This window comes from Dendrobates tinctorius, unplaced genomic scaffold (genome assembly GCF_039654945.1).
Source record: "Dendrobates tinctorius isolate UK_male_01 unplaced genomic scaffold, ASM3965494v1 ptg000035l, whole genome shotgun sequence".
Classification (NCBI taxonomy): Eukaryota; Metazoa; Chordata; class Amphibia; order Anura; family Dendrobatidae; genus Dendrobates; species Dendrobates tinctorius.
In genome coordinates this window covers 5290148-5315950 of record NW_027361703.1, presented here as the reverse complement: position 1 = coordinate 5315950, position 25803 = coordinate 5290148, and the positions used below count along the sequence as shown (strand labels likewise).

General features: G+C 48.8%; 1 protein-coding gene across 1 annotated transcript in view; it reads left to right on the top strand.

Annotated features, from left to right (window-relative positions):
- IRAK4 (interleukin 1 receptor associated kinase 4) overlaps positions 1-25803 on the top strand; it is a 77641-nt gene that overhangs the window by 27478 nt on the left and 24360 nt on the right. Inside the window, exons 3-5 of the mRNA XM_073573239.1 lie at positions 14319-14464; positions 20187-20330; positions 24975-25135. Of these exons, the coding sequence (XP_073429340.1) occupies positions 14319-14464; positions 20187-20330; positions 24975-25135 (451 nt within the window). The remainder of the gene's footprint in view (positions 1-14318; positions 14465-20186; positions 20331-24974; positions 25136-25803) is intronic.

The following is a 25803-nucleotide window of genomic DNA, read 5'->3' as shown; positions in this document are numbered from 1 at the left end:
TTCAGCAGAAATTGTGTGAAAAATTTTGGTGCCATTTTTACCCTTTTCTATGTAAAATTTTGGGCTAAAACAACAATTTGTTATAAAATTCTGTTACACACTTGTGGTGTCCATATGATCACTTAGATGAGTTACCGTATTTTTCGCTTTATAAGACGCTCCGGATTATAAGACGCACCCCAAATTTTGAGGAGAAAAATAGGAAAAAAAACTTTTTTTAATAAAATGGTGGTGCATCCTATAATCCATGCGTCTTATTGCTTACCAGGGGTGGTGATGGAGGAGGCTGGAGTGGAACATTGCTGCTGGGATGAGGGGTGTTTTGATGTGCAGCGTGCCGCTGCCGGTGTCTGATACTGCCGCCGCCCTCTGTCCCCTGATGCTTGCCACCACCGCCATTCTCTGTCCCCCGGTGCCTGCTTGCCACCACTGCCGCGCTCTGTCCCCTGGTTCTTACGGCCACCGCCGCGCTCTCCCCCGGTTCTTACGGCCACCGCCGCGCTCTGTCCCTCGGTTCTTACCGCCACCGTCGCGCTCCTGTCCCCTGGTGTTTGCCGCCATCGCCGCGCTCTGTCCCGTTCAGCGTGGGGGGGTCTCTGCCGTTCCATGCCTGCTTTCCAGTGTCTTTCTTCCTGGAAAATGGCCGCCGCGCATGCGCAGATGGACATCTCGGCACTGAAATCTCGGGAGATGAGATTGCGGCAGCCATTTTCCAGGAAGAAAGACACAGGAAAGCAGGCATGGAGCGGCAGAGACCCCCCACACTGAACGGGACAGAGCGCGGCGGCGGAAGAAACTACGGGGGGACAGTAGCGCGGCGATGGCGGTAAGAACCGGCAGACAGCGCAGCGGCAGCATCAGGGCAAAGAATGCCGCGGCAAGTACCCTCAGCGGCAGCGCAAAGGTATATCCTCTTTGTAAGACGCACCTTACAAAGCGGAAAATACGGTAATTGAAAGTTGTAGTTTGTAAAATGGGGTCACTTATGGAGTTCTGTTGTGCTGGCATACTAAGGGCTCTTCCAGTGGGTCATGTCACCCGCAAGCAGCAACAGTAAAATCTGGACTACAATGTGGCACTCCTTCCTTTCTAGCTTTCCACTGAGTGAAAAGTAGTTCTTAATTATATCTAGAGAATTGGTGCGCTCAGGAAAAATTGCACAACAAACTGCGAGGTCCGTTTTTATTCCTATTAGCCCTTATAAAAACTTGGGGCTAAAACCACATTTAAGTGGTAAAAATGTAATTATGCTTTCTTTATCGCCCAATGATATACAATTCTGTGAAGCACATGTGGTATCCACATGCTCCCTGCAACCGTTGTTGAATGTATTTGGGGGTGTAGTTTGTAAAATGAGGTCACTTATGGAGGGGTTCTGCTGTTCTGGCACCTCAAGGGCTCTGCCAATGTGACATGGCACCCTAAACCATTCCAGCAAAATCTGAACTCAAATATGGCGCTTCTTCCCTTCTGTGCTTTGCTCGGTGCCTTAAAAGTAGTTTTCTACCACATATGTGGTATTGACGTACGCAGGAGAAATTGCATAACAAATTATACCGTGCTAGAAAATAATGGGGTAAACGGGCACCATCTCAAACAATATCGTATGTGGGATCTCCCTATGCATATAAGACTATATAGAAGCAGAAAAAGTATATGCAACAACTATAGGGATCACCACCAATATTTATAATACAAAAATATATATTTAATTTCAGCAAACACTACATACAAACACATAGTTAAAAACAATTAAAAAAGTCTGTACAAAAGCAGACATTAGAAAGTGAACAAAGAAAATTGGGTCGTAATCACATACAATTCAATATTTAAGGTTCCAAAACCCCAGACAAAATGCAAGTGCTCATTAATTAATGAAGTCCCACTACATAGAGATATATATTACTATATTTCAATATTTCGAGTACTGATACCTGTATGCATGCTGTGTACAAATAAATACTGTCCTAGGTTCCACAAAACCCGGCTTTGTGCTTCCACTTGGGGTCCCGCCTGGTATCATGGTTGGAGGCAGGGGAGATTTTTGCCTATGCCTCCAGGGCTCCTGTGCTGGTAATATGCTCTGACTATCTGCTGTGAGGTAATATTGGCTGCAGCAATTTGAATGTCCCAGGGTGTATGGTAATAGAGTTTGGAGTACCATTAATAATATTTGCTGATGGTTCCCTGTGTAAGCATGCGTCTAGCACATTTTGTATGTCTATTTTCTTTGTTCACTTTCTAATGTCTGCTTTTGCACAGTCTTTTTTAATTGTTTTTAACAATGTGTTTGTATGTAGTGTTTGCTGAAATTAAATAAAATATGTATTTTGTATTATAAATATTGGTGGTGATCCGTATAGTTGTTGCATATACTTTTTCTATTACAGCCAAAATTGAGCTCCAAAATTCAGTGGGCACTCCTGCCCTGCTGTGTGTCCAAGCAGTAGTTTTCCACCACATGTGGGCTATCTGTGTATGCGGGAGAGAGTGCACAACAATTTTTTTCGTCCATTTCCTCCTGTTACCCTTATTAAAATGAAAAAATGTGGGGGGAAAAATGTGCTTTTTTTTGTTTTGTTTTTTTATCGGCTTAACGTTATAAAATTCTCTGAAGTACCTGTGGGTTCAAGGTGCTCACCACACCTCTAGATAAATTCCTTGAGGTTTGTAATTTCCAAAATGGGTCACTTGTGGGGGATTTCCACTGTTTAGGCTCATCATGGGCTCAGCTACTGTATGTAGTCCAGCCAATTTTGCTCTCCAAAAGTCAAAAGGCGCTCCTTCCCTGCTGAGCCCTGTAGTAAACATATGGGGCATCTGTGTACAATTGCACAATAAATTGTATGGTCTGTTACCCTTTGTGAAAATGAAATAATTGGGGCTAAATCAACATTTTTGAGGTAAAGTAAGTTTCTTTTTTTTTTTTTTTTTTTTTTTTTAAACTAACACATTCCATTTATTCCTGTTAAGCACCTGAAGAATCAATAAACTTCTTGAATGTGGTTTTGAGCACCTTGAGGGGTGCAGTTTTTAGCATGGTGTCACTTTTGGGTATTTTCTGTCATATAGACCCATCAAAGTCATTTCAAATGTGATGTGGCCCCTACAAAAAAATTGGTTTTGTAAATTTTGTTGGAAAATTGAGAAATCGTTGGTCAACTTTCAACCCTTCTAACTTCCTAACAAAAAGATCTTAAAATGATAACTACATAAAGTAGACCTGTGGGAAATGTTAGCCATTAAGTATCTGGCTTAAGGGCATCAAAATTTTAATTTTGGCAAAAACATTACAATTCAAATATTTTCCCAAATAAACACAAATATAGGCCTAAATTTACTACTAACACAAAGTACAATGTGTCACAAAAAAAATGAATCACTAGGGTATGTTGAAGCGTTGCCATTAAAGAATACTCAAGGTCTCCAAAAATTCATTTTTAAACAGCTGACAAAAAGACAGCAACACTTACCTGCCCAGATCTAGGAACAAATGCACTGCAGGGGGCAGCCAGCCCATAGAGCAAGATGTTAGTGTAGGGGTCGAGCAGGTCCTTAGGATGCAGTGACGAGACGGGGTATGACTTGTATAATAAACTTTTATAAATTGGTGCCACTAGGGCTATGCTGAACAGGGGTAACCCAAATCTGTCCTCGCAGGGACTCAATAAAATAAACAATACTTTCTCCTTCGTCTCATTGGGGGACACAGAGACTGTGGGTGTGTGCTTCTGCCGTCTGGAGGCTGACACTAAGTATACAAAAAAAGAGTTAGCTCCTCCTCCGCCGCATACACCCTCGCCCCCAGACCGGGCGTAACTCAGTTTTTTGCTTAGTGTCTGATGGAGGCACACGCAGTCTGGAGCTCCAGATAAGTTTTTTTTTTTTTTTTTTCCTTTCTTTGAAGATAAGACAGGGGCGACGGATCCTATAGAGAGGGTCCGATCTCCCCAAATCATCAACGGGCGACCACGTGTGAGTAGTCCTCCACGTGTTTTCTCTCCCGCACCGAGGGACACATCTGGGACTTTTCCCCAGACAACCATTTTTCTTTTTTATTTTGTAAAGAGGGGCAACGCATCCTGATGAGAGGATTCGATTTCCCCATGAACTACAACGGGCGAGCACGTGTGAGCGATGGGCGATCCCCAACGGACTCCACGTTTTGTTCCTCTCCTGCAACGCGGGATTTCAGGTTGGCCCCTTCCACCCCTAGGTAGTGACACCAGGGGTGCAGTTGGAGGCGCAGGTGAGCCAGGGGATCGAAGCATCCACCCCCAGTAGCCTCCCCCTCCCCGCCCAGGGATGGGGTTGAGAGCACCCCAAGAGAGCCCCCCGGCGGCCAGGCTCACCTTTGTTTGTAGGGTCACCCCCCGGAACGGGACCCTCCAGAATGCGCCGCGGGGCTGTCTGTTCCCCCGCCCGACGGGGTTACTTTTTCTCACGGGGCCCGACTCTCTCCCCGGTGGAACCCGGTGCGAGTAGTGCCACATGCGGAGTGCGGCCAGAAGTCCCGCCGGCGGCCGCGGTCCCCGCGGTATGGGGAGAGCCGCAAGGCCGCGCGAGGCCTGCCCGCCCCTTCCGGTGGTAGCCGGAAGCCCCGCCCACTGACTTCCGGCAGCCTCTCTTACCATGAGCTTGCCCCCGGGGGGGGCGCGGCGGGCGCGCAGTGACCGGGGAGCGCGCGCCCTCCTCCCCCTCCTCGCAGGTCCCCGCCGGAGTACGGCTGAAGCTCCGCCGGCGGCCGCGGTCCCCGCTGTATGGGGAGGGCCGCGAGTTCCGCCCGCCGCTTCCGGTGGGGGCCGGAAGCCCCGCCCACTGACTTCCGGCGGCCAGGGGAGCGCGGCGGGCGCGCACAGTGACCGGAGGCTCCCGCCCCCCTCCCCCTCCTCGCATTTCCTCGCCGGAGTGCGGTCGGAAGCCCCGCCGCCTCTCTCCAAAGTGCACCGCAGTGCCCCCGGCGAGTAACGGCACGTGAAGCAGCTCGTCCACGTCTCGGGGTTTTCGCTGCGTCCAGAGCACCCCGTGGAAGAGGTGGGACGTTACCGGTGGGTGAGTGCAACCCCGTTTCGAGTGCCGCACTGGTTGTCAAGGAAGGGGTTACCCTCCTCCTCCTACCCTACCCTGCAATATGTCTGGCAAAGGGAAAGCCAGGAGCCCCCCATTGTTGCAGAGCCCAGGGGTCAGGACCCCCCAGAATGGGCAGTGTCTTTATCGCATTCTATGATGTCCCTTACGAAGGCAATTGAGTCCCTTCGGGGCCCGGGCAGGGTCAAGGATGGTGGTCTGCCAGCGGAAGACAGCTCGTCCACGTCTCAGGACCCTTCGTCCGTTAGGGGCCGCTCCAGCACCAGACAAGCTCATGGTAAGAGAGCTCGTTCTCCGTCGGCCGGGCCCTCTGGGGAGTCGGCGGCGATTTTTAGGGCATCTCGTTCCCTGTCGCCAAGCTCAGAAAGCGATCAGGATGAGGGCGAGGAGGAGGAGGAGGAAGCCTGGAATCCAGAAAGCCTGGGATACCAGGACTCGGTGGACAGCCTCATTGAGGCGGTCAACCAGACTTTAGAGATCGAGGATGATGTGTCCACGGCCTCAGGTCACAAGGTCTCCTTCAAGAAAACCAGGCGTCCGCATAGAAGGTTTGCCACACATCCGGAGTTCGAGGAGCTAGTCCAGAAACATAGGGAACACCCGGATAAGCGCTTTGCAATGCAAAAGGCGCTGCAAGCAAAGTATCCGTTTCCTCCTGAACTCCATAAAGGGTGGGTGGAGTCGCCAGTAGTGGACCCACCGGTGTCACGTTTAGCATCAAGATCGCTATTGTCGATACCCAGCGGTTCTTCTATTAAGGACCCAACTGATCGCCTCATAGAGGGGCTTGCCCGCTCAGTGTATGAGGCAGCAGGGTCGGCTCTGGCCCCCTCCTTTGCGGCTACCTGGGTGGCTAAGGCCATGGTTTCATGGGCAGACACTCTGCATAGGGCCCTCCAAGACAGGGATCTGCCCGCGGAAATCTTGGAGGTGACAAATCAGATATCAGGAGCGAGTGATTATGTCGTCGGCGCCGCTCTGGATGCGGCCGAGTGTTCTGCTGTGGCAGCAGCAAATGCGATCGCCGTAAGGCGAGCATTATGGCTGAGATTATGGAAAGCGGATTCTATCTCTAAAAAATCCTTGACCTCATTGCCTTTTCAAGGCAATCGGTTGTTTGGTGAAAAGCTTGATAAGCTTATCTCAGAAGCCACAGGGGGGAAGAGTAGTTTTCTACCGCAGCAGAAGAGTTGGCCGGCATTCAGGCAGACGCAGAGGCGTTTTCGGCCCTTTCGTAGCTCCTGGAGGTGGACTTCGGCCAGGGCATCCACCTCCGCAAATGATGGTCAGATTAGAGAAAGGCAAGTTTCTTACAGGGCCAATCCGCTGGGTAGAGGCCGAGGCCGTTTGCCCAGAGCGAGGGGGGCCAGATCACAAAAGCCTCCAGCAAAATGACTCGAGGCACTTCGTACCTACGGACGACAGAGTGGGCGGACGCCTACTAAGGTTCAGCCACGTTTGGGTCGCAGTGGCACGCGACGCTTGGGTGGCAGAACTGATATCGTCCGGGTACAAGATAGAGTTTGTCGGACTCCCGCCACGGCGTTTCTTCCGTTCCCGGCTCTCCGGAACAGAATCGCAGGCGGAAGGTCTGTTGCAGGCTATAATGACGCTACAGCGCAACGGGGTCATTGTCCCAGTGCCGAAAAGCGAAGAGACGCAAGGTTTTTACTCCAACCTGTTTTCAGTCCCCAAAAAGGACGGGACAGTAAGGCCAGTACTGGATTTAAAGATCCTGAACAAGTTTATCAGGGTCAGGCGATTCCGGATGGAATCCCTCCGTTCGGTCATTTCAGCCATGGATCCAGGGGAATTCCTGGCCCCGATCGATGTGCAGGATGCATATCTACACATCCCGATTTTTCCTCCACACCAGAGGTTCCTGCGTTTTACGATCGGAGGGCGACATTTCCAATTTGTTGCTCTGCCCTTCGGTCTGGCCACTGCCCCCAGAGTCTTTACAAAGATAATGGCGGTGGTTATGGCCATCCTGCATGCTCGGGGCATAACGGTACTACCCTACCTGGACGACCTTTTGGTAAAGGGGCCGTCGTTTCAGGCGTGCCAGGAGAATGTCGGTATCACTCTGGATACCCTGGCCCGCCTAGGTTGGCTGATCAATCGGAACAAGTCGTCCTTGGTTCCGGCTCAGAGAATCGTATTTCTAGGCATGGTTTTCGACACCTCCCAGGGGCTGGTGATCCTCCCTCAGGACAAGGCGCAAAGGATCAAACAGGGGGTACGGAACCTTCTTCAGCCGGGCTCCAGATCCATCCGGTACGGCATGAGTGTGTTGGGCAGAATGGTGGCGGCGATGGAGGCAATCCCGTTTGCCCAGTTCCATCTCCGTCCGCTTCAACATGCGCTCTTGTCAGCATGGGACCGAAGGCTGCTTTCCCTCAATCATCGGTGCAGTTTGTCTCCACCGGTCCGACGGTCACTCCAGTGGTGGACTCGCGACTCGTCTCTGGTTCAGGGGAAACCCTTTCCCCCGGAACAGTGGTTGGTGGTGACGACCGATGCAAGCCTGCAGGGTTGGGGAGCAGTTTTCCAGAGTCACACAGCCCAGGGGCGGTGGTCCTTTCGGGAGGTAATTCTCCCGATCAACATTCTGGAGATACGGGCAATACGATTGGCCCTGCAACATTTTCAGCGTTGGCTGACAAACCGGCCGGTGCGCGTTCAGTCGGACAATGCTACAGCGGTAGCGTATGTGAACCATCGGGGGCACGCGCAGCCAGGCAGCCATGCGCGAGGTCGGGCTGGTACTGCGTTGGGCCGAGAAAAACCACGTGGTAATTTCAGCGGGGCACATTCCGGGAATCGAAAACTGGGCGGCGGATTTTCTCAGCCGACAGGGGGTCGCGGCAGGGGAGTGGTCCCTGCACCCCGAGGTTTTTCAACAGATCTGCCAACGGTGGGGGACACCAGACGTGGACCTTATGGCATCCAGAGAGAACGCCAAGATTCAAAGGTTCGTCGCTCGATCCCTCGACCCGCAGGCAATCGCAGCAGACGCTCTGGTGCTTCCGTGGAGCCAGTTTCGGCTCCCGTACTTGTTCCCCCCGCTACCTCTGCTTCCAAGAGTCATCAGAAAGATAAGGAGAGAGAAGGTTCCAGCAATTCTGCTGGCCCCAGACTGGCCTCGGCGGGCCTGGTATGCAGATCTGGTTCAACTAGTGGTGGACGTACCCTGGCGTCTCCCAGATCGGCCGGACTTACTGTCCCAGGGGCCGATCTGCCATCCGAACTTAGGGGCCCTGTGTTTGACGGCGTGGCCATTGAATCTTGGCTGTTAACACAGGCAGGATTCAGGCGCGATGTGGTGGCCACGATGGTGAGTGCCCGAAAGCCTTCCTCGGCGAAGGTATATCATCGGACTTGGGAAGTGTTTTTCCGTTGGTGTAGGGATCGCGGAGTGGCTCCTCTGGTTTTTTCGATCCCCAACGTACTGGCTTTTCTGCAGGCAGGGCTGGACGCGGGATTGGCTCCGAGTTCGCTCAGAACGCAAGTCTCGGCCCTGTCGGTGCTTTTCCAACGAAAGGTCGCTTCGGTCTGGCAGGTTAGGACGTTTATGCAAGGGGTCGCACATTTAGTACCCCCCTATAAGGCACCGATGGAATCATGGGACCTGAACTTAGTGCTCAGGGCCCTTCAGGAGCCTCCCTTCGAACCGTTACAAGAAGTCTCCTTACCTTACCTGTCCAGGAAGGTCGTTTTTCTGGTAGCGATAACATCTATTAGGCGGGTTTCGGAACTGGCGGCTTTATCTTGTAAACCGCCGTTCCTGACTTTTTATATGGATAAAGTAGTTTTAAGGCCAGCTCCCCCCTTCTTGCCGAAGGTTGTCTCTGCATTCCATATCAACGAAGACATTGTCTTACCCTCGTTTTGCCCGGCACCGGTGCATAGGGTAGAAAAGGCATTGCACACCCTGGATCTGGTAAGAGCCCTTAGGAGGTATGTGACAAGGACAGCGCCATTCCGCCAGACAGACTCTCTATTTGTGATTCCAGAAGGGCGGCGGAAGGGACTCGCTGCGTCCAGAGCGACTTTGGCCAGATGGGTTCGTCTGACAGTCCAAGAATCATATCAAATCAGTGGCACGCCGGTTCCGGCAGGGATCAAGGCACACTCGGCTCGAGCAGTGGGTGCCTCATGGGCACTGCGACACCAGGCTTCAGCGGAACAGGTGTGCAAAGCAGCTACCTGGTCCAGTTTGCATACGTTTGTCAAACATTATAACGTACATACCCAGGCATCCTCGGATGCAAGCCTGGGAAGAAAGATTCTCCAGGCAGCAGTTGCGCACCTCTAATCAGGGGCGCAAAATAGCATGGATTGGGTGAGCTAAGATCCCGCCCAGGGACTGCTTTAGAACGTCCCACAGTCTCTGTGTCCCCCAATGAGACGAAGGAGAAACATGGATTTTTGTGAGTACTCACCGTAAAATCCTTTTCTCCGAGACGCTCATTGGGGGACACAGCACCCACCCTATTAGCCAGTTGGCATCTGTTTATTTTGAATTATACAAATCCTTATGTAAGGATCAGGGTGGTCCCTTTTTCAGACGTATAATTTCTTGCCTGAGTTTAAGGCGCGTTCTCCTACTGCTTATGCACTAAACTGAGTTACGCCCGGTCTGGGGGCGAGGGTGTATGCGGCGGAGGAGGAGCTAACTCTTTTTTTGTATACAGTGGGGAAAAAAAGTATTTAGTCAGTCAGCAATAGTGCAAGTTCCACCACTTAAAAAGATGAGAGGCGTCTGTAATTTACATCATAGGTAGACCTCAACTATGGGAGACAAACTGAGAAAAAAAAATCCAGAAAATCACATTGTCTGTTTTTTTTTCATTTTATTTGCATATTATGGTGGAAAATAAGTATTTGGTCAGAAACAAGCAATCAAGATTTCTGGCTCTCACAGACCTGTAACTTCTTCTTTAAGAGTCTCCACTTTCCTCCACTCATTACCTGTAGTAATGGCACCTGTTTAAACTTATCAGTATAAAAAGACACCTGTGCACACCCTCAAACAGTCTGACTCCAAACTCCACTATGGTGAAGACCAAAGAGCTGTCAAAGGACACCAGAAACAAAATTGTAGCCCTGCACCAGGCTGGGAAGACTGAATCTGCAATAGCCAACCAGCTTGGAGTGAAGAAATCAACTGTGGGAGCAATAATTATAAAATGGAAGACATACAAGACCACAGATAATCTCCCTCGATCTGGTGCTCCACGCAAAATCCCACCCCGTGGGGTCAGAATGATCACAAGAATGGTGAGCAAAAATCCCAGAACCACGCGGGGGGACCTAGTGAATGAACTGCAGAGAGCTAGGACCAATGTAACAAGGCCTACCATAAGTAACACACTACGCCACCATGGACTCAGATCCTGCAGTGCCAGACGTGTCCCACTTCTTAAGCCTGTACATGTCCGGGCCCGTCTGAAGTTTGCTAGAGAGCATTTGGATGATCCAGAGGAGTTTTGGGAGAATGTCCTATGGTCTGATGAAACCAAACTGGAACTGTTTGGTAGAAACACAACTTGTCGTGTTTGGAGGAAAAAGAATACTGAGTTGCATCCATCAAACACCATACCTACTGTAAAGCATGGTGGTGGAAACATCATGCTTTGGGGCTGTTTCTCTGCAAAGGGGCCAGGACGACTGATCCGGGTACATGAAAGAATGAATGGGGCCATGTATCGTGAGATTTTGAGTGCAAACGTCCTTCCATCAGCAAGGGCATTGAAGATGAAACGTGGCTGGGTCTTTCAACATGATCCAATCAATGATCCAAAGCACACCGCCAGGGCAACGAAGGAGTGGCTTCGTAAGAAGCATTTCAAGGTCCTGGAGTGGCCTAGCCAGTCTCCAGATCTCAACCCTATAGAAAACCTTTGGAGGGAGTTGAAAGTCCGTGTTGCCAAGCGAAAAGCCAAAAACATCACTGCTCTAGAGGAGATCTGCATGGAGGAATGGACCAACATACCAACAACAGTGTGTGGCAACCTTGTGAAGACTTACAGAAAACGTTTGACCTCTGTCATTGCCAACAAAGGATATATCACAAAGTATTGAGATGAAATTTTGTTTCTGACCAAATACTTATTTTCCACCATAATATGCAAATAAAATGAAAAAAAAAAGACAATGTGATTTTCTGGATTTTTTTTTCTCAGTTTGTCTCCCATAGTTGAGGTCTACCTATGATGTAAATTACAGACGCCTCTCATCTTTTTAAGTGGTGGAACTTGCACTATTGCTGACTGACTAAATACTTTTTTTCCCCACTGTACTTAGTGTCAGCCTCCAGACGGCAGAAGCACACACCCACAGTCTCTGTGTCCCCCAATGAGCGTCTCGGAGAAAAGGATTTTACGGTGAGTACTCACAAAAATCCATGTTTTCTCAGTAACTGGAAGTAACCCGGCTAGTCCAGGTGTCGAAGGCCGGAATATAGCCAAACTATGGTACCTATTGCTATAGTCCACTTATCCCTCCATGCGTCACTCGGGATCGCAGATGCGGCCGCCTAGAGTTCGTTGATGCGGCGGCCTTGACTCTACGATATTCCGGGAAAATTTGGGCTCGACAGGCCCTGAAGAAACGATGCCGGTGGGGTGCAACAGGCCCTGAAGAAACGATGCCGGTGGGGCGCAACAGGCCCTGAAGAAACGGTGACGGTGGGGCGCAACAGGCCCTGAAGAAACGGTGACGGTGGGGTGCAGCAGGCCCTGAAGAAACGGTAACGGTGGGGCGCAACAGGCCCTGAAGAAACGATGCCGGTGGGGCGCAACAGGCCCTGAAGAAACGATGCCGGTGGGGCGCAACAGGCCCTGAAGAAACGATGCCGGTGGGGCGCAACAGGCCCTGAAGAAACGGTGACGGTGGGGCGCAACAGGCCCTGAAGAAACGGTGCCGGTGGTGCGCAACAGGCCCTGAAGAAACGGTGCCGGTGGTGCGCAACAGGCCCTGAAGAAACGGTGCCGGTGGTGCGCAACAGGCCCTGAAGAAACGGTGCCGGTGGTGCGCAACAGGCCCTGAAGAAACGATGCCGGTGGGGCGCAACAGGCCCTGAAGAAACGATGCTGGTGAGGAGCGGTAATTACGCAGTTCCCCCAAATGGCCGGTGGCCGTCTTCCGCTAAGGGTCCCTCCGTAACCGGGACATGCGCCTCTAACGTCGCGTCCCCTGAGGCCGGTGATGACGGGGTCGCCTCGGTGGGAGAAGGCCGGGGGGCAGTGTCCAGACCTCTGTGACCGTTTTATCTGTAGTCACAGCCGCGACCTGAGGTAAAGGATCTCTCCCACACAGGCGGGGGAAGGCGGGCGTGGCTCTCTGAGGAAGTGGGCGGGAAGCGGCCTCCGGTAAAAGTCTCTCACGACTCACTTGTCAGTGAGTGCGCAGTCTCCTCCTCACAGGCTCCTGTCGGTGTCCCCTCCAGTCACCTGTCTTCCTGCCTCCTGTCACACACTCTCCCAACTGCCAACTGAGCGCGCCCCCTGCTCCTTTTATCCTCGCCCCGCCCCCTGTTTCCCTGACAACTCCGGTCATGTCTCTCCCTTTGCTGTTCTCCCAGTATTGTTCCCTCAGGAACCCTGATGGCGGTCCCCTGGGTACCGGCCCGGTCACTGTCTGGGAGTCCTCCTCCCCACATTAGCAACACAGGTGCTAAATAAAAGATCAACAGCCACTCTCCACCTACCCATTCCTGGAGGGGGTGACTGCCCAGCATACAATTGCACAATAAAGGCCATCATAGAGCGTTGTTCACACAAGGGAACTGCATAGTGTCTGGTTCACAGCCTATAAAGCCCCCTTCTCACATAGCGAGATCGCTAGCGATATCGCTAAAGCGTCACCGATTTTGTGACGCAACAGCGATATTGCTAGTGATCTCGCTACATGTGACACTTACCTCCGACCGCCCCCCCCCCCGCTGGCTATTGTTGATTGCGCGAGGTCATCCTGGTCCATTTCTCGTTGTCAGCTTCCTGCTGGCGCCGACGAGCGACTCCATGGATGTGGGAGGAACTCATCAGCAGAGCTGCCGTCTGACAGGTAACGACCACTGAACGCTGCTGCATCGCTGGTGAGATCTGCCTGTTTGGCAGCTCACTAGCGACCATTTAGCGATGCACCAGCGATCCTGACCGGGTCATATCGGGTCAGGGTTAAGGGTTTAACAGTGGATTTTGAAGTACTCGGTCCCCTTTTCCAACATGGCTGCATTGCTAGACAGACCATTTCCTTGCAGGAATCTGATAGGGACTTGTCAGCACCCATTTGTTACCGATTTAATATCTAATATATAAAGCTGAATGTGTGTGTGTGTATGTTTGTATGTATGTATGTGTGTATGGCCGGGATTGGCATCTGCACCGTCGCAGCTACAGCCACAAAATTTTGCACAGTCACACGTCTGGACCCCAAGAGCGTCATAGGCTATGTTGTGAGGCGAAATTTTATCCCCGCGCGTTCCAATTCACGAAACAATTTTGCCTATTATTCTTATCATTTCTATGGTGTTATCGTCCTTCTGTAAAGCTGGAAATAACACAATTTATTACTGTGCCAACACAGACCACCCTCTGACACAGACTGCAGGGGGAGCCCAGTATCACACAGGATAGGATTAGATACACGGCTCAGCAGTCAGTATCACATAGGAGAGGATTAGACACATGGCTCAGCAGTCAGTATCACACAGGATAGGATTAGATACACAGCTGAGCAGTCAGTAACACAGGATAGGATTAGATACACGGCTCAGCAGTCAGTATCACATAGGATAGGGTTAGATACACTGCTCAGCAGACGGTATCACACAGGAGAGGATTAGGTACACAGCTCAGCAGACATTATCACGAAGGATAGGATTAGATACACAGATACACATGTTTTATCCAAAGGCTCTTGAATGAGTTGAAAATAAAATACTATCAATACTTGGGTAATCGTTTAGTTAATTTGTGTTGCAAATCTGTAGTGTTGAATATATAATGTGAAATGTTTTTATGTGCAATATAATCATTATAATTTGTTATAACTAACCACAGTTGGTTACTATGCCCAGGCAACGCCGGGCTCTTCAGCTAGTTTTTCTTATAAAGTAAAAAAAAAACAATAACTGTATGGTATCTTCTAGTCATGCCCTTCATGCTATAGTATAGTACAATTCTTCATTATCCACAATAATCTCAATTTCCTATATTTTCCAGACGATTTGAAGGAGTCATTCAGAAAGGGAAGAGCCCTACACATGAGTTACTTTATGACTGGGGTACAACAAACTGCACCGTACAAGACCTTACGGACCTGCTGTTGAGGAATGAATTTTTGACGGTTGCTTCACTTTTTCCACATGGTATTCGTTAAAATGCTATTTCATGGATTTTTCTTTGCTTATATTGCTTTAATTTGTAGTGATGAGCGAGTATACTCGTTGCTCGAGTGTCCTTCGAGTATTTTGGTGTGCTCGGAGATTAAGTTTTCGTTGTCTTATCTGCATGATTTGCGACTGCTAGACAGCTTGAATACATGTGGGGAATGCCTGTTTGTTAGGGAATCCCTACATGTATTCAGCCTGTCTACAAGTCGCAAATCATGCAGCTGAGATGCCGAAAACTAAATCTCCGAGCACGCCAAAATACTCGGAACTCATCCCAGCATGCTCGGGAAAACCCGAGCAACGATCCTACTCACTCATCACTAATGAAGAGCTGTTCTCAGATTGTAAATCACATAAATGTCAAATCTCGCACACTTTGGCTAGTTTCATAGTAAATCATATCCCTTATATGTGTGTGTGAAATGGGGGAAACGGCAGACTTTGCCAAATTAGGAAGGTTTATCTTTTTAATATGTTGTAATACATATAAAGTGACTAATGAAGAAACTCATTTCATACTTGTCTGAACCAAACAATATCCTCCTGTTTTGTTGCTACAGGTGCCATAAAAATCTGCATTACATGAGAACAGGCTACAGACAAACTGTAGTCTGTTCCTGCTGTTGTGCGCAATTTAGGTTAGAAAAAAACTAGTGATCAGATAGAAGGGAGTGTGACTGCAGGATCAGACTACAGTGGGTTTGTTTGTAGTCTGTTACCATGGAGATGTAGGTTTCCTTAAGAGCTGTAAGCTCAAAGTGAATGGAGAGTTTGAATTATAAGGAACTTGTCAGGGTTTTTTGCCTTCTACTACTACCATCCAGTTCTGCCCCAGTAATTTCTACACCATTATTTGTCCCAGCAATGACCTAATTCTACAAAAAATAAATATGGCTTTCATAACATTCATATGACCTGTGTGCAGTCAAGGAGGTGGAGACATGCGGCGAGATGTCAAAACTCGCTACCTGTTACTTCCAAATCTGGCTTGAGTGACGTCTGAAAGCAGTGTACAACCCAAGCCCTTCAGGAATCCCACACGTCATTGGCTTCTGGGTCCAGGTTATGTGCATTGTAGCTGTGTTCTTACTATTGTATATGGATGCATTGGAACAATAAATGAAGATACGACAGTGTATATCCCCTTTCTTAATGTCTGCGGTCAAATCATATTAAATAGAAATTATGGAAAATCGTATAGATCTTAAATATGACTTTTTTCATTTACCTTCCTTCCTCCCTGTGGTTGACCTTTTTTTTTTTTTTCCTTTTTTCTTGTCTCCACTTAGGTCACCCTTCAGCCTCTATAGCTGTCTATAACTTTTACTTAAACAACAATTTCCCTGAATTCTTAAAATAAACTGCTAGTTTAGTCAAGAACTACAGTAGGAACAATTATCTGTACATGGGCAGCGCTCGGGTCCTGGGTTCAAATCTTACCAAAGACAACATCTGCAAGGAGTTTGTATGTCCTCCCCAGATTTGCGGGGTTTCCTCCACGTACTCTGGTTGACATACCGGGGCCCCAACGAGAACAGGGGAATGTTTGTAAAATTGCTTTGAAAATGAATGGCGTTATATAAGCTAGTAATATAAACTAGATGGTCATTTCCTGAAGGAAATACTGTACATTGGCACATTCGGCATCTCTGTAGCCACTTTGGCCACTTGGTAGCCACTTTGGCACATTCGGCACCTCGGTAGCCACTTGGTAACCACTTTGGCACATTCAGCACCTCGATAGCAACTTTGGCCACTTGGTAGCCACTTTGGCACATTCGGCCTCTCGGTAGCCACTTTGGCCACTTGGTAGCCACTTTGGCACATTCGGCTCCTCAATAGCCACTTTGGCCACTTGGTAGCAACTTTGGCACATTCGGCACCTCAGTAGCCACTTTGGCCACTTGGTAGCCACTTTGGCACATTCGGCACCTCGGTAGTCACTTTGGCCACTTGGTAGCCACTTTAGCCATGTTGACACATGCTGCCACTTTGGCACACTGGGCTTCTAAAGCCACTTTGGCGTCCGACTGCAGTGATGGCGAACCTTGGCACTCCAGCTGTTGAAGAACTACAACTCCCAGCATGCCTCAACTGCTGCAGGTTGCAAGGGCATGCTGGGAGTTGTAGTTTTACAACAGCTGGAGTGCCAAGGTTAGCCATCACTGGGTGGGGCTTTTCAGAAGCCATTGGTGCGCTGCGCCTTTAAGACCTTGAATCAGCGATCTGTCAGCTTCTATTAGCTAATACGGGTCATGTGTGGAAGCTGCATTTGCATAGCTGCCATCTTTGTAAGCTCACTGCACCTGCACTGTGGCTTCAATCCATGTCAGTTGGGGGTCATGGAAAGATCGCCATTAATTCCTATGGGAAAATTTTTGCTTAAAATGCGATTTTTCTTTTCTTTTTTTTTTTTTTAAAACTACAAATCGGATTGACTCCAAAAATACATAGCACACCTGTCCCCACCGAGGGCTTCGAAACGCCGCCTCAACGGGGTCTCTGCGCCGAGCGGTTTGGGCCTCATTAATTGCAGAAAACGCGGAGAAGACGAAGTAGAATAACTAGATGTGTATCTCCTGAAGGAAGTACAGATAGTGCTTTGAAATGGTGCCCGGGCTGCCCCTTTAAGAGAGACTTGCCTGCTGCCCCTGCAAGACTTTCAACTCAGGATCTGTTTTAACTGTGGGTGCCTCTCAGGGGCCACTTTGGCCCCAGGGTCTGATTTGGTCGGTGGGGCCCCTCAGGATCCGATTCGGTGGCCTGGGTTCCTCAGCGCATGAATTGGTGGCCGGGATCCCTCAGGGTCTGATTTTGTGGGTGTGGCCCCTCAGGGTCCGATTTTGTGGCTGGGGCCCCTCAGGGTCCGATTTTTTGGCCGGGGCCCCTCAGGGTCCGATTTTGTGGCCGTGGCCCCTCAGGGTCCGATTATGTGGCCGGGGGCCCTCAGGGTCCGATTTTGTGGCCGTGGCCCCTCAGGGTCCGATTTTGTGGGTGGGTTCCCTCGGTCCGATTTTGAGGCCGGGGACCCAGGGTCCGATTTTGTGGTTGGGGCCCCTCAGGGTCCGATTTTGTGGGTGGGGCCCCTCAGGGTCCGATTTGGCGGCCTGGGCTCCTCAGGGCTTGAATTGCTGGGCGGGGCCCCTCAGGGTCTGATTTGGTGGGCAGGGCCCCTCAGGGTCCGATTTGGTGGGCGGGGCCCCTCAGGGTCCTATTTGGTGGACGGGGCCCCTCAGGGTCCTATTTGGTGGGCGGGGCCCCTCAGGGGCCTATTTGGTGGGCGGGGCCCCTCAGGGGCCTATTTGGTGGGCGGGGCCCCTCAGGGGCCTATTTGGTGGGCGGGGCCCCTCAGGGTCCTATTTGGTGGGCGGGGCCCCTCAGGGTCCTATTTGGTGGGCGGGGCCCCTCAGGGTCCTATTTGGTGGGCGGGGCCCCTCAGGGTCCTATTTGGTGGGCGGGGCCCCTCAGGGTCCTATTTGGTGGGCGGGGCCCCTCAGGGTCCTATTTGGTGGGCGGGGCCCCTCAGGGTCCTATTTGGTGGGCGGGGCCCCTCAGGGTCCTATTTGGTGGGCGGGGCCCCTCAGGGTCCTATTTGGTGGGCGGGGCCCCTCAGGGTCCTATTTGGTGGGCGGGGCCCCTCAGGGTCCTATTTGGTGGGCGGGGCCCCTCAGGGTCCTATTTGGTGGGCGGGGCCCCTCAGGGTCCTATTTGGTGGGCGGGGCCCCTCAGGGTCCTATTTGGTGGGCGGGGCCCCTCAGGGTCTGATTTTATGGGTTGGGCCCCTCAGGGTCCGATTTTGTGGCCGGGGCCCCTCAGGGTCCGATTTTGTGGCCGGGGCCCCTCAGGGTCCGATTTTGTGGCCGGGGCCCCTCAGGGTCCGATTTTGTGGGCGGGGCCCCTCAGGGTCCGATTTTGTGGGTGGGGCCCCTCGGTGCGAATTTTGTGGCCGGGGCCCCTCAGGGTCCGATTTTGTGGCCGGGGCCCCTCAGGGTCCGATTTTGTGGCCGGGGCCCCTCAGGGTCCAATTTGGTGGGCGGGGCCCCTCAGGGTCCGATTTTGTGGCAAGGGCCCCTCAGGGTCCGATTTTGTGGCAAGGGCCCCTCAGGGTCCGATTTAGGGGGCGGGGCCCCTCGGGGTCCGATTTTGTGGCAGGGGCCCCTCGGGGTCCGATTTTGTGGCAGGGGCCACTCTTGGTCTGATTTGGTGGGCGGGGCCCCTCAGGGTCTGATTTGGTGGGCGGGGCCCCTCAGGGTCTGATTTGGTGGGCGGGGCCCCTCAGGGTCCGATTTTGTGGGCGGGGCCCCTCAGGGTCCGATTTTGTGGGCGGGGCCCCTCAGGGTCCGATTTTGTGGGCGGGGCCCCTCAGGGTCCGATTTTGTGGGCGGGGCCCCTCAGGGTCCGATTTTGTGGGTGGGGCCCCTCAGGGTCCGATTTTGTGGGTGGGGCCCCTCAGGGTCCGATTTAGTGGGCGGGGCCCCTCAGGGTCCGATTTAGTGGGCGGGGCCACTCTGGGTCCGATTCGGTGGGCGGGGCCACTCTAGGTCCGATTTGGAGGCCAGGGTGGCTCAGCCTCCGATTTGTAGGCCATGGTCGATCAGCCTCCGATTTGGAGCCTGGGGTCACTCAGCTTTCGATTTGGCGCGCCGGCCCTTTAAGACTCATTTTGGTGCGTCGGCCCTTTAAGAGCAAGTTTGGCTCACTGGGCTTCTAAATCCACTTTGGCGCATATACTCTCTCAGGGGCATACGTCATGTGATGAAGCTAGATTTGCATTTGTGCTGTGGGTTTCGCTTTAAGAGCTGATATTATGTGGCAGAAGCTCTGTCCTGGAGGTGTCATGTGAAGTTCGTAGGCGTTGGCATAGTAACTGGGTGTGCCTGCACATATCAATGGGCTTAACTGCCATTTCAATCGCCTCAGGGCATGTTTTGTCTGTGGCAACATTTGCCCATTGAAAAGCATTGAGACAATGCATTCCAATGACGGGAAAAAAAAATTTCTAACGCAAATTGCGCAAAAACTACAAATCCGATCGACACGAAAAATACTTAGCACACCACTCATGGACGCTGGCTTCGAAAGGACACCTCAACGGAGTCTGTGCGTGTAGCGGTTCGGGCCGCATTAATTGTGGAAATCAACTGAATAATAAGAATAAGTTAGCAGTGTTCGGATTACAATATAATGGTTTTTTCAAACCACTCTAATAAGAAGAAGCAGCAGAAGAAGAATACGTTAGCAGCGTTCGGATTACAATATAGTGCTTGCACTATTATAAGTTAGCAGCGTTGGGATTACATGATAGTGCTTTCTTCAAAGCACTATAATAATAAAATATAAGAAATCGGATTACAATATGTTGCTTGAACCTAGAGGTTCAACCACCATAATGAATGAATGTGAGTTATACGTGCCCTCTTCTGAAGGCAGCAAATATACAGGGTAAAATAGAAGTCACTTAAGTGCATTTTTGTTACAGGAATAAATACAAATCCCCTATTATATATTGATTAGCAACGTTTCGTAGCTTTCCATGCAGGACAAAATTTAACTTATAAAAAAAGTTACTCTTTAAGTTATAAGTTTACTTATATTTGATATTTCAAGAATTCTTTTCTATAGACTATATATACTACTAGTTGACAATGATCTTTCTTACCATAAAATTGCATTTCTTCATTGTCTTGCTTGAAAACAGAGCCATCACCAAGCTCCAGATGTCGAACTCTTCCTGTGGATGAAATGCAGAAGCCGCAAACTTCTGAGACAGGCAGCAAATCAGACCATGGAAACGCTGTGTCACAGAGCCCAGAACCTGAGAAAAATGATGACGAGACAACAGGTAGTGGATTCATACCTCTGGTTACATCCCTTTTCACAATCAATGTTTTTAATTTTCAACTTTTTTTGTTGTCTCAATACATTTAAAATGAGAACTGAAAGTGTAAGGGGTCATTAAACCCTTACTGATTGACATGTGACATACAAGTACTTCATATGTCACCTCTTGAGCCCACATTTTCCCTGGCAGATGATGGTTGTAATATTCAGCCATGTTCTGCCTTTAACAGCCACATGTAAAGCGGAGCTGCGGCTGTTAACCTCCTAAATGCTGCCATCAGAGTATGACAGCTGCATTTACAGCACAAATTTCTGGCAGGCGTTGTTCTAATCACCAATCAGCATGCCTGTGACACATTTGCAGGGTACGGGTTGGTTGCCATGACAACCTGGGGTCTGCTGAAGGCTTCCGTGCCTGTCATGATGGTGCTCCTGTGACAACCAGCCTGTAGCTAGTATTCATAGGAGACCATGATTTTTGCTCTATACATCCATATTTTGCCTGACTGCTTGTACCAGGGGTCTCCAACCTGTAGCTTGGGAGCCACATGTGGCTCACGGTCCCAGGAATTGTGGCTCGTGACTGTCTGCCAGATTGGTGCATTAGCTCCAGTCCAGGTCTAGCAAACAGGTATGAAGAGTACATCTCAAAATGGTGAATTTTTGAGTAGCCCTGCATAGAAGAGCAGATCTGGATGCACATACAGCTCTGGCAAAAGTTAAGAGATCACTACACAGTTTTATAAAAATCAGCTTCTCTACATGTCTGACAGCCATTCCATTCCAGTGTCAGTTGAATTCCAACCAGAGTACACCTCATTCTACTTAAAGTGCTTCTGATTAGGTGATCACATCAACCAAATCTTATTTAACGACGGAAAGTATAAAAAATCCTGCTGTGGTGTTTATAATCCTCTTGCAATAGGACAAGCTGGATGGCAAAACAAGTGCTAGTAATATCCCAAAAGTAATAGGAATGAAAAAATAACTTTTAACCATGCCAAAGGAGTTGAAAAGAAAAGTCTTGAGTGAGGAAAAGAAGGGCTCAATTCTGGCTTTACTAGCAGAAGGATACGGTGAGCGTCATGTTGCCTCCATCCTTCAAATTTCCAATGCGGAAGTTCATAACAACAAGGTCAAGCAGCAGATATTGGAGACAACAAAGCTACAGTCCTGCAGTGGGCATAAACTATACTCCACTGACAGGGATGACCATCACCTTATTCCAATGTCACTCAGCAACCGCATGATGACTTCAAGTGACCTACAAAAGGAATGGCAGCTGGGGTGAATTGCACGGCAAGAACAGTTCATAACAGGCTCCTAGAGGCAGGGATCAAGTCATGTAAGGCTAGAAAAAAGCCTTTCATCAATGAGAAGCAAAGGAGAGCGAGGCTGAAGTTTGCCAAAGACCATAAGGATTGGACCATAGAGGACCTGAGTAAGGTAATCTTCTCTGAGGAGTCTAATTTTCAGCTTTTCCCAACACCTGGTCGTTTGATGGTTAGTTGGAGACCTGGAGAGGCGTACAATCCACAGTATCTTGCACTCACTGTGAAATTTGGCAGGTTAATCTTTGGAAGGACGAATGAATCAAGCCGCATACAAGGTCATCCTGGAAAAACAGTTGATTCCTGCTGCTCAGGCAATGTTCCCCAACTCTGAGGACTGGTTTTTCCATCAGGACAATGTGCCATGCCACACAGCTAGGTCAATCAATGTGTGGATGAAGAACCACCACATCATATCCTTGTGATGGCCAGCCCAATCTCCAGACCTGAACCCCATTGAAAACCTCTGGAATGTAATCGATAGCTTGTGACTATCCATTTTCCTATCAAACAAAGAAGAACAGCTTAAATGTTTGTACCTGGAGTGGTATATGGTCCCCCAAAAGCAGTGTGAAAGACTGGTGGAAAGCATGCCAAGGTGCATGAAAGCTGTGATTAAAAATCATGATTTTCCACAACATACTGATTTCTGAACTCTTCCTGAGTTAAAACATTAGTATTGTTGTTTCTAAATGATTATGAACTTGTTTTCTTAGCATTATTTGAGGTCTGCAAGCCCTGCATTTTTTTTTTGTTGTTTTGACCATTTCTCATTTTCTGAAAATAAATACAAAATTTATTGCTTGGAAATTCAAAGACATGTGAGTAGTTTATAGAATAAAAGAGCAATTTACATTTTACTCAAAAATATAGAGAAAAATTAGACAAACTGAAAATTTTGCAGTGGTCTCTTAATTTTTGCCAGAGCTGTATACTATTCTTGAGGGTTTCGAAATTTTTTATGTATGGTACGATGGAGGATGATACTACCTGTTAGAGGAGGTTCTTGTAGCTGAATGCGACAGTGTATTGGGTGTCCTTAATGGGAGAATACTGAATTGGAGCATTGTGGGAACCCCTGGATCTCAGTATACTGCTTTTGGAGTTATTTCTGTGGAAAAGCTTTGGTTATCATTATACCCATAATGGGGACTTTGGTTGGCACTACTTTGAGGGGGACAGGAGCAGGATGTTGCTCGTGACCCCCTCTCAGTGCTGAATGTGGTTCTCAAGGTCAAAAAGGTTGGGCACTGCTGGCTTATACTATATACATCAATATCAATCACAGGGTTAAGTCTAAAATACACATGTGGATGTGGTATCACTACGTTGGTCAAAGTCCGATCTATCAAAATATAATTAGTTCAATAAGTAAATTAAAAGAAATAAAAATGTCAGATTTGCAGTTTCTCCTCCAATGCAACAGCACAAAAAAATTGCATTAAGTGCTATTCAAAACATAGTACCCAGTTCCAAATGGTATCAGTAAAAATGTCGGCTCAAGAAACAAGCCTTCACTCAGCCCCATCATCCGAATATTGAAAACATGACAGCTCTCAGAAAACTTACATTTTCTTTTTCCACAACCTAAGTAAAAACTACTATTTTGTTTGAACGCTGCGTAAATTTACTGATCTGGAGAATCATATTTCCTCCATGCAGATCTCCTCTAGAGCAGTGATGTTTTGGGCCTGTCTCTGGACTTTCAAATCCCTCCAAAGGTTTTCTATTGGGTTGAGATCTGAAGACTTGCAAGACCACTCCAGGACCTTCACATGCTTCTTACGAAGCCACTCCTTTGTTGCCCTGGCGGTGTGCTTGGAGTCATTGTCATGCTGAAAGATCCATCCACGTTTCATCTTCAGTACCCTTGCTGATGGAAGGAGGTTTGCACTCAAAATCTCATGGATACATGGCCCCATTCATTTTTTTTCATGTATATGGATCAGTTGTCCTGAAACGGCCCCAAAGCATGATGTTGCCACCCCCATGTTTCACAGTACGTATGGTGTTCTTTGGATGCAACTCGGCATTCTGTCTCCTCCAAACACGACGAGTTTTGTTTCTACCAAACAGTACTACTTTAGTTTCATCAGACCATATGACATTCTCCCAATACTCTTCTGGACAATCCAAATGCTCTCTAGCAAACTTCAGATGGGCCCGGACATGTACTGGCTTAAGCAGGGGGACACGTCTGGCACTGCAGGATCCGAGTCCCTGGCAGCGTAGTATTTTACTGATGGTAGCCTTTGTTACAGTGGTCCCTGCTCTATGCAGGTCATACACTAGGTCCCCCCGTGTGGTTCTGGGATTTTTGCTCACCGTTCTTGTAATCATTTTGACCCCACGGGGTGAGATCTTGCGTGAAGCCCCAGATCGAGGGAGATTATTAGTGATCTTGTATTTTTTCCATTTTCTTATTATTTCTCCCACAGTTGATTTTATCACAACAAGCTGCTTGCCTATTGCAGATTCAGTCTTCCCAGTCTGATGCATGACTGCAATTTTGTTTCTGGTGTTCTTCGACAGCTCTTTGGTCTTCACCATAGTGAAGTTTGGAGTGTGACTATTTGAGGTTGTGGACAGGCGTGTTTTATACTGATAACAAGTTCAAACAAGTGCCATTACTACAGGTAATGAGTGGAGGACAGAGGAGCCACTTAAAGAAGAAGTTACAGGTCTGTGAGAGCTGCATCATACCCAGCAGTTACGAGCCTTGTTATATAGCCATCATCTGCCTCCAACAGCAACATGTGGAGCTGAGCTCTATCTGCTGCTGTTAACCCCTTTAAATGCTGCTGTCAATTTCTGATAGGAGACATTGAAAGTAAAGAAAGAAAAAAAGCATATATGGCATTGCTGTATCCCTAAAAGTCTAATCCATCAACATTTTAAATTGATTTAAACCCATTGGTTAACATCATATAGAAAAATAAAATGTCAGTGGCCAAATTGCAGCTTTTCAGTTGCCATAATTTTTACCAAAAATTACAAGAAGTAAACAAAATGTATCTATTTTTTTCTGAGTTTTTCTTCAGCCCTTAGACTATCTATAGCTACAAATAATAAAATTATGTTACTCGCCTCCACCCGCTCCAGCGGCCACTCTCAACTGCCGGCGATTTACAGACTGCAGCAGTGACATCACAACTACACCACACTCAACGCTCTGCCAGGACACATAGTTGGTCTATGGAGACGTCTATTGCTATAGCTGGTATAATCCTCTCACTCTGTGGAGATTACAGTCTAGCTGGTTTGCTTACACATTGCACAAAGGTTCTTATTCTGTTTATTATGTAATGTTGCAGGTTTTGGCATTTTTTCCTTTAATTTTCTGAAGAGCATTACAAGAGACTTTGATGATCGACCACTTTCTAATGGAGGAAGTAAAATTGGAGAGGGCGGCTTTGGAATGGTTTTCCAAGGCCGATTGAAGAATGAGTATGTGGCAGTGAAAAAACTAACAAATGTAGGTATCAGTTTTTTGTCTTTATTTTACTAAATTAAAAAATACATATGTAAATCAATGATAATTCATCCTTCCGGGGGTTGGGTGCCCTTTCAAACAGGGTCCGTTTGAGTTAGAGGGGATAGGGGGTGGTGGAGGTTGATAGAATCCTAGAGGAATATTTCATGATTGGCTGCAAGTCCATGACAGACTGATCCGCTCGGGGTAAGTTTATCTGGTTTCTGATGTATGTGGTTTTTAGGAAGTATAACCTTAGAAACAGGAGCCTGAGTAGCTACGTGAGAGAAGGGTTAATTACTGTTTATATGTTAAGAACTAAGTCACACAATCTGTTCCCTCACTTAGTGCATGTGTCACCCCAAAGTGCACCATGCTATACCATGATATAGGGGATAAAAATCCTACTAGCACTGTATCTGCTAGTGATACGGTGTCTAAGAAAACCACTTTGATTTTTATGCACATGAAAGGGCTTTGCTGCACCTTTTGGCATTCTTGAGTTCAGTGCACCGTTACACCCTCTCACTTTGCGTGTTTGGGGCTTTCCATGCTTCTGGTTCACAGTGCTCACTTCTCAGAGTGCTACCTAAAGTCAGGCGGTGGGGGGACACCGCCGTGCTTCACTGTGCACACAGTGGCTGGGCATGTCCTCCTCTTTGACCCTTTTC